Below are 13,971 nucleotides of genomic sequence, written 5' to 3'. Positions count from 1 at the left end.
GGTGAGATGTTAGAACGCCTTTATTTTTATTTTAGTACAATAGACAGCTGCTGGGGTTTGGGGTTTGTTTAACCTGAGTAGCGAAAAGACCGCGGGGGGGTTGAAAACAATGTGCCGGGAGTCCGCTGTTCTCGCCGGCTCTAATGATCCTCGACCTCGCTGTTTTCTTTGGAGCTGGCAGGTCACAGACGTCTCCGAAAACGTCGGAGCGCGTTTGGAAATATATGATATCTTGATAAATCGAGCAAATATTTGAAGTTTACACAGCTACATTCTCGCTTGAAAATAACTTAAAAGTTTATTTTGTGACGCAGAAAGAGTAATATTTAAAAGTTTTCAACCCCGCTCGTCCGCCATTGCTGCGTTTGAGTTTTGGACGAAATGCATTCTGGGATATTTAGTTGTACCAAGTCCACACAAGTCCCCACCGATGCATGCTCGATAAAACGGGCGGAGCGAGAACACATCCGGGACTTTTTTGCGTTCTCGGCTTGATGCGTACTTTGAATTGGAACAGTACTTGGTCTCCGACTGATGACGTATCACGAATACGCACAAGTACGCATATTGAGACAGGGCCCTGTACTAGTGCATGAGATTGAGAGATACTGGCTAGATATAGTCGGGCTCACCTCGACCCGTGGCTTGGGCTTGGGAACTATTGTAATGGGCTCTGTTTCAGTCTGCCCTCGGTGAGAGGCAACCCCAGAATATCCATGGGTGGGTATTCTTGTATCCCATCAATTTGCTACCAGTACACTGAGGTTCTCATTGTGCATGAGAGGGTTGCTCCACTTACCCAAACGGAACACTGACTGTCATTTGAGTTTATGTGCCAAAGAACAGTTTAAAATACCCAGCGTTCTTGGAGTCACTTGGTGGGGCGTTTGAGGGTGCTCCACCTGCTGACACCCTTGTCCTACTGGGAGACTTCAACAATGACTTAGGCAACAACCTAAAATTATACTCAAAACAGAAAAACAAGAAAAACAACTGATGTTAAATGATGCCTTTAAGCCTACAAGAGTCCATTCTACAATTGTTTGTTGAATATAAACACCATTTCATGCTGATATTGCACTTCCTTTGTTTTTCAGATATCCAAATTTAAAATATCGGTATCTAAAATAAAAAGGTGGCATCGTGCCATCCTCAGTTCCAACTAGTGACAATAGTGACGATTAGTCATATGAACGACTAGTCACACACATCTCTAGTTCAAACACAACGGTCCATAAGTACATGTGGCACCAAAACACCCCAGATTGCAGGTCAGGTCAGGTAGATCAGATTGTAAGGGAGGATGCACCCATACATATAGAAAGTGTTTGATGGGAATGCCTGGCAGCTGAAACAAAAGCTCGGGTGTGGAAGGAGTTTGGTGAGGCCATAGAACAAGAGTACTTGCTCAGAGAATTATTTGATTGCTGGGGTTTTTGTCTGTATTATTGTAGGGTCTTTACCTTATCATAATAATGATAAAGTAACAATAATCACTTTGAGGTATTTGGTGTTATATAAATAAAACTGAAGTGAGTATTATCAATAATAATAAAGTATTGTAGTTGTTAAAAATAATTTAAATGTTATAACATGTTAATATGATTCCTGGTCTGGAAGAACAACTTCCTTGTGAGCTCATGTCACTTCTCTCCCAGCAGCAAATTTTTTGACCTTTCAGCCACACTCTCCCTAGCCTCGTCACAGGTTGCCCTTTCTATTTCTGTTTCTCTTCTTTTAATTCAGGCAGGAGGAGGTGAAGTCATGTTCCGAATCCTCCATCATCAAGGTAAGGGAATGTGCACCAGTCTCAGGGCCCAGCGGCGCTATGAGCACCACAGGGCCATCATGGCTATACGTCGCGAGGATGTCAATCCCTGGGAGAGGAGGGCGCCACTGGCACCACGACATGTCAAAGAACTCACAAATGCTGGCGTAAAAGTCCTGGTACAGCCATCCAACCGCAGAGCTATTCACGAGAAGGTGAGAGAAGGAATACTTTGTTTAATTTTCACTTCTTCAGGTGGTGTTGTTTTGATTTTCAGATCTATGAAGGTAGTATTTAATATCTTGACGCATGCTCGATCATACAAGTAAGGAAATCCCAAAAAGTTGATTCTGTTCATCTGAACATAACGTCTTCAGTGGGAGAAACGTTTCGTTACTCATCCAAGTGACTCCTTGAGTCTCAGCTGAATGCAGGTTTCCCCAACGTTATAAACAGTACCTTTGCATAATGACTGAAATTAGCACCACTGACGATCAATGACCTTTGAGGTGAGGTTCTTGATCATTAATATCAATAATAATATCAATAATATAAAGAGGGTTTACCTTTAAGACCCATTGTCTGTATAATCAACTCGGTCACCTATAACATCTCAAAGTTTCTGGCTTTGATCCTCAAGTTGTTGGTAAGCAGCTCTGAACACCATGCAGAACACTTTTGATTTTGTTGAGAAGATGAGAGCTGTCATTATGCAGGCAGATGGTTTCATTTGATGTTCACCGACCAAGTACGTTTGCTCTTGGAACTATGTCTTCATTCCACATATTTCACATTCAAGGATCACTACTACAGGCAGAAACATGAGTGTGCCATGGGCTCCCTAGTTTTAACTATTGTGGCCAACTTGTACATGGAAGAAATGGAACAGAGTGCTCTGTTATCCTACCCTGAAACGCCACCAAGTCATTGGTTCAGGTATGTGGATCACACCTGGGTGAAAATCAAATCTCAGGACGTACCACAATTCACGGATCACATTAACTCAGTGGACCAACACATCAAATTCACCAGGGAGGATATGAAAAGTGGCAGGTTAGCCTTCTTAGACTGTAAGATTTCCATCAGTAATGAGGGACATTTAAAAGTTGATGTGTACCGTAAACCAAAAAGCTTTTAAGTATTTAAGGTTTGACTCTCATCATCCACTGGAGCACAAACTGGGCATCATCAGGAAGCTACAACACAGAGTGAACACCATCCCCACAGACACAGCGGCCAGGGAAGCAGAAGAACAGCACATCAAGAAGGCCCTGAGTAAATGTGGTTATCCCAGCTGGACATTTGTCAAAGCTGGGAAGGCGCCAAAAGAAAGCTCCAGCCGATCCAGGAGAGAAGGACAACTGCTGCCTAAGCGAAAAACCCGTAGTGATCCTTTATGTGTCAGGAGTATCGGAACAGCTGTGACATGTTTTCTCTAAACGCCACGTTTCTGTGACTTTCAAACCCCAAAACACGCTGCGGCAAAAATTCGTCCATCCCAAGTATCGGGTCCCCTGACACAGACAGAGTAATATAGTGTACTCTGTTAAGTGCCAGGAGGATTGCCAGGATTTATACATCGGGGAAACCAAACAACCTCTAGCAAAGCGGATGGCACAACAAGCGAAGAGCTAACTCATCAGACCGCAGTCTGTTTACACCTACAGGCCAGTGGACACTCTTTCAATGATGAGGATGTACACATCCTGGACTGGGAGGAACGCTGGTTTGAGCGCGGAGTCAAGGAGGCCATTTACATGAAAAAGGAAAGACCATCTCTGAATCAAGGAGGGGGCCTAAGGCCACAATGCTGTTATTGCAGCCATTCCCCAACTCTCTGTGAATTGTACTCATGGCAGTGACCATAGATTAATGGTTTTTGAGCAGTGGTTGTTGATCAGTGGTCATGACAATTTGCATAGTAATGATCAAGCTGACCTCACAGCTCATTATTTGTCAGTGGTTCTAGTTTCAGTCATTGTGCAAATGTACTGTTTATAAGGATTGGGAAACCTGCAGTCAGCTAAGACTGAAGAAGTCACTCGGGGGAGTGATGAAATGTTTCTTCCACTAAAAATGCTACGTCCAGATTAACAGAATCAATTTTTTTGGATAGTATTTAGCGATTTTACATTTGGTGACTTTTAGGCATCTTTGCTTCCTCTAAAAACATATTGTACCTATAAAATGTATAGCTTATGGGACTAAAAATACAGACAAACTTGAAGACACATTAAAAACATTTTGTAAGCCATAACATTTAGACCGTACTTTCTTTCAGTACTATATGAAGGCAGGGGCTATCATTCAGGAGAACATTTCAGATGCATCACTGATAATTGGAGTGAAGAGGCCGCCGGAGGAGAAGATCATTCCCAAGAAGACGTACGCTTTTTTCTCACACACCATTAAAGCTCAGGAAGCCAACATGGGGCTCTTGGATGACGTACTGAAAAAGGTAAGCCCTAAAATACCCTGCAGTGGTCCTGCTTTTCAGTCAGTTTATTTATGTTTCCAGTTAGGGGTGGGCGATATATCGAATATACTTGATGGTATCACGAGTTTTTCCAAATATGATGGTTAAAATGGCTTTATCGTAACCATCAAGTATAAATTGCCATGGCAATATTAAGCTGTCTGCATTTAATTCGCTGAGTTTTTTTTCTCAGCGAATTACATCATTAATCCCCCCTCCTAACCGGAAAGTTTTCTACCTGACACACTGCACTGAGCATGTGTGTTTATTAGGGGTGCAACGATACACAAAATTCACGGTTCGGTACTTTGGTGTCACGGTTCGATATTTTTTTCGATACAAAAAAAATGTTCATACCTTTTTAATTTGTCATTTATTACATTTTCACGGCACATTCCGCACCACATCTGTTCGTTCATCATTTGTTTGAAGCCAGCTCACCTCCTGCAACTACTTTTCCGAGAATACGTGCTTCTTTTGTGGTTCGGACTCCTTCTGACATTTCTTTGGAGGTGGAGGAACATCACAGTAATTGCTTAAAGGAGCTTCTTCGACATCTTTAAGAGTTCTAAACAAATGTCTGTCCTCCTCCAGAAAATCTTATGTACGCAAACACGCGTTGCAACTTCTTATCTTGTGCATGTTTTTTATTTTGACAGCGAATGCGCACCTGCGGACCACTTATGTGCACTTATGTAATTGAGCATTGCGTGGCACATCCGACATACTGTTTTACTTTAGCGCTTACCTTCAGGGTCATACGTCACATGAAAACCAAAATAGTTCCAAACGCCAGATCTGAATGAGGGTGGGGGAGGTTCAATTTGCCATGTTGCAAGGAGAGCTTAACTTCTGTCTCGCTAGCTTGCCCTGCGCTCACTGAATCTGCGTTCGACTACTCCGCCTAGGCTGCACTGTCGAGCGCAGATTCACTGAGCGCTCAACACAGACAGCATCGTCAGAAGGAAAGTTGATAAAATAAATTAAAAAATGTTGTATTGTTCGATGCATATGCGTACCGAACCGAAAGCACTGTATCGAACGGTTCAATATCGATACGAGTATCGTTGCACCCCTAGTGTTTATATACTACCAGGTGGGGAAAAACATGGCGACAGCAGGAGTTTTAGATGAGTGAGATAATGAGACTCTCTGTCATTTCGATTTCACAACAGTGTCGAACAAAATGTGGTAATTTGCAAAACATCCTCTAAAAATATTGCCGCAAAAGGTAGCAGCACCACAAATGTATTCCACCAGCTGAAAAGTCATCCACTGCAAAATGAAGCCTGTTTTAAACTCTGCATGTCAGCGTCTCCCCACACACCAAAGAAAACGTTAAATGAACCAGCTGTGACACCTGCGACTGTTCTTGGTCACTCTGTTTTAGTCACTGTCTAGGCTTATGTTTCTGTAATTTGAGGTGATCACATTTTTTATAATAACCTTATAGGTTAGAAGCACAAAAGAGAACCTTTTTAATTTAACTGTTTTGTTTTGTCTCATGAATTCTTGCTTGCTGTAAATTTTTGTTGCTATGATCTTTTGTTTGTTAAAGGTCTAGTGTTGACCACAGAGAGACTTACTGTGACAGTATTGTCATCTGTAAAAAAAAAAAAAAAAAAACCTCTGTGTGCAACTGATGGTTAAAACATGATTTTTTTTATTCAAAGTAGAAAAAAATATTGAGTGGTCGATTTGAATGAGTATACCAGTGCAATTTTAGGCACTATATGATTGAAAATAACATTTGTTTTTGGAGGCTATTTAAACATATTGTGATATAGATTGTGATATAGCCAAAAACATTGTGATATTATGTTTTCCTCATATTGCCCAGCCCTGTTTCCAGTATACAACTGTAAATGATGCAGGGAAAGTCTGTATTTATCTGAGGTACAAGAAGTTCCTCCCAAGCATTCTTTGGTGTCTTTTCTCTTCTTTTGCTAGCCTTGAAATAACTTTTTTTAAACGGTATGAGTTTTTCTTTTTTTAAGTAATATGCTTAGTCAAAGACAAAGGTGGGCAGTGTGGTGGTCAGCACTTTTTCCTTACAGCAAGAAGATCCTAGGTTCAAGAACTCAACAGCGTGAGGGTTTAAGGCAGGATTTAGATGTACGTGTTGCTTCAACACTTGACAGTGGTTGCACCTGTCATTTGGGGTTGTCTTTGTTAAAAGGACTATTATAAGCAACAACAAAAAATGTAATGCAAGCTAACTGTGCTCTGATCACCAAACTAGCTGCTGGTTACAAACTTTATTCATGTACAACAGACTGATTATTCATTGCAGTGATTGGCTGTTTTGTTTTGGGAGCAAAATTCCACAAGCAGTTATGTTGCTCTCTGTGAATATTTTAATAACCTAAATCGATTAATTGAGATGTTGCTGCTTGAGTAGCTGAACTCTTCTCAAGTTTCAGTTCAAGCACTGTAGACAAAGTGAAGCAATTCTATGATCACTCTTCACAAGGTCAATGACAGGCATGAGTGTTGAAACCTGAAACCAAGACTCGCCTGACACACATTTTCCATTTTCCAGCATGTGTTTTATTTTTGTTGTGATTCAATCCCAACAGCAGTAGAGACCTGCAGGTTCTCCTCTCTCTCTCTCTCTCTCTCTCTCTCTCTCTCACTCACTCACTCACTCACTCACTCACTCACTCACTCACTCACACACACACACACACACACACACACACACACACACACACACACGTGATGTGATCAATTTTTGGGATAAAAAGCCAACACCTTTAATTTCAGTCCTTTCAATCACCTGCTCAGACTGTCAGGGCTCTGTGTGCGGGCTGGTGGAGATGTGGATCCAAGTGCATGACTCTGAGACGGAGATATAACTGAAAACCACAGCTTTATTGCTGGCACCAACAAAAAAGAAACCAAACATGAAAACACTAACTGGAACACACAGGCAGGATCTGAGGGTACGACGCGACACCGAGCACGGGAAAACACAGGGCTTACACAGGGTAATGATGAGGGAATGGACAACAGGAGGGAGACACAACTGGGAGAGATCAGGGCTGATGAGACAGGGGGAACAAAGCTGCACACACTAACATAAGACAAAGACTTTCACAATAAAACAGGAAACATGAATCACTACTCAAAACCCAAGCAAATCATAATTCAGAGAAAAACCAAACATAAGAACTAATCTCTTAACAAGAATAACTGAAACAGAGATTATAATAATAATCAACAAAGCACCAGAGAAACATAAAGAACCCATCATTCAAAAAATAAACCAAAACATAATAAACTCAAAATGCTGGGTCGAATCGCCCCAGAACTGTGACACAGACAGTTTAAATGTTAATGAAAACAAGCTTGTTAACTGCTTCCAGCAATGACTGTTTTCATTTTTTGACACATTAACACCAAAACTGGATTAAGATCAAGTTAAAACCAAAGCTGTCATAGTTCACAAGCTTTACGTCTGTTAAGTTTTTCATGAACTTGCTGTAGCCTGACAGCAGCGGTCCTCTCTCAGTAGAGAGTCGCATCTCACAGTATGTGAGGGTAAGACTGAAATAAAACCTTGATTATTCTTTATATCTCCTGGGTTCTCCTTGGGTCTAAACATCATTGTAAATGGCCTGTATTTATATAGCGCTTTACTAGTCCCTAAGGACCCCAAAGCGCTTTACATATCCAGTCATCCACCCATTCACACACACATTCACACACTGGTGATGGCAAGCTACATTGTCATCAGACAGTGAGCATGACAGTCTGTGCTGATTTCTGCTCATCTTCCTGTTTTTTTTTTTATTTTTATGGGCAGACACTTCTGTAGAGATTTACCATTAGAATGCAAAAATTGCACATGTAGCCAAATGGTTGACTTCACCCTTATGATGTCTACAACCATCCATGTTGCACAATGTAATCACTGCTTAAAGGGGGACATGGATTTGCATGATTTGATTCGTTAATATAGAATATAAATAAAATCTGTTACTCTGTATTATTATAGATTAAGTTGTCATATTTAAATGAAGTGGTATATAAAGTAATGAAAATTATTTAGTATAAGTATAGAAGAACCAGTGAAACTATACAAAAGGAATAATTGATGGAACCATGAATTCGGCTCTTTACTGAAAAAGGAGATTGTTTCCTGAAGGAGAATGTTTGGCTGTCAGTTTGTGCCCTGAAACTCAAGGACACTTGGGCTATGCAGCAGGTCAATGATCCAAAACACACCAGCAAGTCTACCTCTGAATGGATCAAAGAATACAAAATCAAAGTTTTGGAGTGTCCTGATCAATGTAGGATTGAGTTACTATTTGTTTCATTTAATTGTATTAAGTTAAATTAGATTTAACGCGGTTTGACAGGGTGAAACAATCTTAGTCACAAGTCCAAACAATGACAATAAAAGATCCATTGGTTATGACTTATTAGATTTGGAAAGGTGGGAGGACAAGAAATTGGGATCACTATCAGGAGACTGATCAAGGATTATAAAATTGGATTAAATAAAGACATTGCTTCACGGAGCCACTGAGTGTGGTACAGGGCACTGTTTTCCAGAAGAAGAGTAGGTGTTGTGTTGCCAATAATAAGGTGAATTTATTAATAAAGAAAACAATAATAAGATAAATGGTAAGAACTCCAATTGACTAATCGATATATGAGAAAGGTAACGTAAAACTTGACATTTATTGAAGCTATTGATTTTAAGTATAAAAAATTGATAGACGGCTTTAGATAGGTGAATCCTGAAATTGTATAAAGAGAGGTGGGTGTGAATCGAGGTTTACATTCCAACACTTGTTCAGGCTAATTCCCAGCTCTCTCTCCCATGCAGATTTAACATTGGATGGTGAGGAATAAACAGATGAAAGGAGTCTACCATATATCTGAGAGAGAAATTACTTTTGATGGGGATCGGAGCATAGGAGTTTTTCCCACAGGTGTTGGGGAGTTTAACATGATTGGTATTCACTTTGAAAAATCTAAAAACAAAATACACTAAAATGCAAAATAAATAATAAAGACATAAATAAAGAAAACCCATAAATGACTATGTGTCCAAACTTCTCAACAAATAATGAAAACTGATTCAGATTTCTAGCTGTTGCTACTAGGGATAGGTATTGATAAGATTTTCACGATTCCGATTCCATTTTCGATTCTGTTTAACGATTCGATTCTTTATCGATTCTCTTATCGATTCTTTTTAAAAAAGGAGAACACTAAGGTCGATTAGCTTAGAACTTTGTTTTATATCTTCTCTTTGAACAAGATAGAAATTTAGGAGTAACATGGCCTTACAAACCCAGCAGTGAGATCTTAAGAGATCCACAGCCTACGGCTTTTCAATGGGGTGTCACAGGGTCCCCAGGAAAAAAATTGTAAATGTAAAATAAACATTCTTCTGTAGCAATAACAAAGTATAACATAAATTATTCTGTAGCAATTACACAAGAATATCCAGTAATGTCCCTGCCTACAATTAAACACATTCACTTACCGAAAATCGGGGGCATCTGCTGTGGCAAATGGGTGCAAGCCTTTTACCACAAACTTGGTCACTGCTCGGTGACATTCGTCTATCCTGGCCTGAAAGGAGACGCTACTGGTAGACTGCAGTGACAACTGCCAGCATCTGAGCCAGCTAGACTCTGTCTGTCTCTCTCATCATGGTCACCTAAATGCACAGTAATGGCAGGTTTTGTAATAAGGCAGATTGCGCTAACATGATATGCACTGTTAGTTGATTATTTACCTGCTGCATTAACGGGAGAGGATGTGCAATTTAAGGTTATCGCGTGTTTTGTGAGCAAATGCTTTTGCATATTCGTAGTGTTTCCTCCCTTAAATGAAATATCTACTTTGCAAGTATTGCAAGTTGCCCTGTTGTCATCCGTTCTCATAAAGTATAACCAAACTTTTTAGCGTTTGAGCCGCCATGTTTCCTGCCAGGTAAATGATGCTCTGCAACGTGGTGACGTCATTCGGGGCAACTGGAATCGATAAGGGAATTGTTTGCGAAAATGGCAAACAATTCCAAGGAATTGAAACAGTGGGAACCGGTTCTCAACAAGAACCGGTTTTCGATACCCATCCTTAGTTGCTACTCAACTAATGATTTTGATGTACAGTAAATAAAGAAATACAGCATACTCTGCCGAAGGCTGGATTTCATTTTCCATTTAAATTCACACTCTTCAAAAACACTAACAAAGTTTCTTTTGTCTGTGCAGGAGATCAGGCTCATTGATTATGAGAAGATGGTTGATGCTAATGGTTACCGGATTGTAGCATTTGGCCAGTGGGCTGGTGTCGCAGGTAAGAAAGGCTGCTGGGATTCCTAATCTTGTTAATTATTTCCCCGACTGTGTAGAAAGAGTTGCACTGTAGCAAACTTTGGGATCAGTGAAGATCAGGTCAGATCATGGACAGAAGTGAATCATTCGTAAAAACATGGCCTTTATCATTTGATCAGTCTGACCACTGTTGACACTGTTAACTCGGACTTGCAAGATCAAAATCTGTTATTCAGTATAAACTGTTACAGAATTTTATGTCATTACTGACATAAAAAAATAATGAAAGTAGGACTCATAAGAAATCCCTCTGTCCAGCCATACTCTTCTTTCGTGTGCTCCCTTATTTTTAGACATGGATCCGTGTGCTTGATTCAGCACATTTTTATGCCGGATCCCCTTCCTGATGCAACCCTTCTAGGAATTTATGCCTCCTGGTCTTAAACCAAAGATCTTTTGCATGTTTGGAAAATGTGCTCGACACTACACTATTGACCCCATACATAAATACCCACAATTAGTTGGATCAAGAAGAGCTCCTCCTGGCCCAGCGAAGTCAGAAAACAAAAGGCTTAAAGGGTTTAAGGGTGTTCTTTATGACAAACAGTAAATGGACTGGTTCTTGTAGAGTGCTTTTCTGTTCTCATGAGCACTCAAAGCGCTTTATACAGCTTACCTCATTCATCCAGTACCAAGATGGTGAGCTCAGGTTGCGTGAAAGAAAACGTGTTTATAGCATAAACAGCACCATTAAATCATTCACTGAGAAAAATGCTAGTGGGAATCCTTCATCAAAGGACCTGATCAACAAATTCTAACGTGAATAAGAACAAACTTTGTAGCTGTTCCATCCACCGCTGCAGTAAGCCTCAAAAAGTTTTATTATTGAAACATGCAGATGAACCGTTAACTTGATAGTACGATGATTGATACCTGATATCATGTTTAAATTGTACAGCTTAATGAATTCTGACGGCAGCCGTACTTGTAGATACCTGAACACAACTTGGAGCGTGGAAAGAAAGAAAGAACGTCGCACCGTATCACGTATAATTCGATTCACATTCTTTGATTCACGTATACGTTTTTGTGAACTCCATTGTACACGAAGCGATCTTCACGGGTGGGGGGGGGGGGGGGGGGCAAAACGATTTGGTCGATATGCCCCCGAAGGCCGTCAAGGCGCTACTGGCAGAGGATGACAGCTATGTCAGTGTTAGCACGCTGAACGCTATGCTGGAACAGCAACGGGAATTTTACACAAAGATCTGATTCATCAACAGCAAGATAACTTTAAGACATTTGTCCAATTAATCATGGATGGAACTAACAAAAGGTTGGACAGCATTCTAAGGGATGTACAGGATGTTAAATCCAGCCTGCAATTCACGGATGGGGTTGTCACCGAGCTGCAAACTGAAGAGAGGTGCATTAAAAGCAAACTAAAAGAGTTTGAATCGGCGGTCAGCAGCATACGCGAGGAACACAGAGAATTAACAACCAAGATGGATTATTTAGAAAATCAATCGAGAAGGAACAACATTGTGGTGGATGGATTAACAGATGAAAAAGCAGAAACGTGGGATGGATCAGAGGAGAAAGTCCGACATATGCTGAAGAACAAGCTGGGCCTGGATAGTGACAGCATTCAAATTGAACGCGCTCACAGAGTCGGTCCATACAAGGAAAATGGACGAGCCAGGCCGATTGTGGTCAGACTACAAAGATTTAAAGATAAACAATTAATTTTCTCATCTGCCAAAAAATTGAAAGGTACCAATCTTTACATCAACGAAGATTTCTCAGAGTCCATCAGGAAGAAGAGGAAAGAACTGTTACCACAGCTGAGAGCGGCCAGAGACAGAGGTGATATTGCCATCCTGAAATATGACAAATTAATTGTTAAACCGAGGCCACAGAACGCCGGAATTAATATTTAGATTTCAGCAATGTTGCCATTTGTAGCTGTTGAGATCGATCGGTCTGCAAATGTCGGATCCTATACTTATTCCCGGATTCTCCGGTAAAGATTTTGAAGTGGCTCATGTTAATATTTGTAGCCTTAAATATAAGATTCAAGAAATTCATGCACTGTTGTCAACAAATACGATAAGTGTGCTGGCTTTTTCCGAGACACATTTAGATGCTGCCTTTGAGAATAATGAATTTGAAATAAACGGTTATAAGTTGTATAGGAAGGACAGAAACAGATTTGGAGGGGGCGTAGCCCTATACATTAATGATAATATGGCAAGCAAACTACGTATAGACTTAATGTTTAACGACCTGGAAATTGTGTGGGTTCAGTTACACCTGCTCTATGGCAGGCCTGTATTAGCAGGTTGCTGCTATAGACCCCCAAGTAGTAATATGTTGTATGTAAAACGAATCTGTGAAATGCTGGAAAGAGTAACTGAGGAAAACAAAGACATGTTCTTATTAGGAGACTTTAATATCAATTGGTCAGCTCCTTCTTGTCCTTTAAGGAAAAAGATAAGTTCATCAGCGTCGGCTTGTTGCCTGTCTCAGATGATCACCATTCCCACCCGGGTCACGGTCAACGCAGGAGGTCATAGGTCATCATCATGTATTGATCATATATATACAAATGTTCCTGAGCATTGCTCTAATATTGTTTCTATTCCAGTTGGTTATAGTGACCATAATCTTGTAGGTTTGACCAAGAAAATGAAACCACTGAAAACTGCACAAAAGATTATTTTTCATAGATCATACAAAAATTTCAATGCAGATAAGTATATTAATGACGTAAAAGAAATTCACTGGACTGACATCTGCCTCGAGAGTGACCCTGATATGGCATTATCTATGTTTTTTGAAAACTTTTGCTACCTGGCTGACAAACATGCCCCCTTAAAAAGATTTACTGTTAAAAAGAACTACGCACCTTGGTTAGATAATGAACTTAAGGTTGCAATGTCAGAAAGGGATATAGCAAAAGCAAAAGCACATAAGTCTGTCAGTCCACAAGAGTGGGCAAGATATCGCGAGTTAAGAAATCAAGTAACTAAATTGAATAGGTGCAAGAAAGAATATTATCAACTTAAGCTCAAGGAGGCCAATAAGGACAGCAAAAAGGTGTGGAAAGTTTTAAATAATATAATGGGTAGAGATCTTGCTCCGGTGATGTTTCACATCTACATGGGTATACGTTTATAAGTAAAGCTAAGGACATAGCCAATTATTTTGCGAATTATTACAGCAATAAAATAACAAATTTAAAATCTACAATGAGCAGAGGCGATCCCACCTTATCACGTCGTCTTATACAGGATGTTATCATGAATAATAAGCAATGCCAATTTAAGTTTGAGGCAGTGAATGTGGAGATGGTAGAGTGCTTATTGATATCACTTCCTGACGATACATCCTCCGGCTCTGATAACATAGACAATAAACTGCTCAAA

At 40.2% G+C, this 13,971-nt stretch overlaps 1 protein-coding gene across 1 annotated transcript in view; it reads left to right on the top strand.

Moving 5' to 3' along the window:
- Positions 1–13,971, top strand: part of aass (aminoadipate-semialdehyde synthase) — a 99,950-nt gene that overhangs the window by 8,649 nt on the left and 77,330 nt on the right. Inside the window, exons 2-4 of the mRNA XM_024803105.2 lie at positions 1,747–1,983; positions 4,050–4,226; positions 10,481–10,565. Of these exons, the coding sequence (XP_024658873.2) occupies positions 1,765–1,983; positions 4,050–4,226; positions 10,481–10,565 (481 nt within the window). The 5' untranslated portion in view covers positions 1,747–1,764. The remainder of the gene's footprint in view (positions 1–1,746; positions 1,984–4,049; positions 4,227–10,480; positions 10,566–13,971) is intronic.

Source organism: Maylandia zebra, linkage group LG7 (assembly GCF_041146795.1).
Source record: "Maylandia zebra isolate NMK-2024a linkage group LG7, Mzebra_GT3a, whole genome shotgun sequence".
Taxonomy (NCBI): Eukaryota; Metazoa; Chordata; class Actinopteri; order Cichliformes; family Cichlidae; genus Maylandia; species Maylandia zebra.
This window is presented reverse-complemented; position numbering and strand designations above follow the sequence as displayed.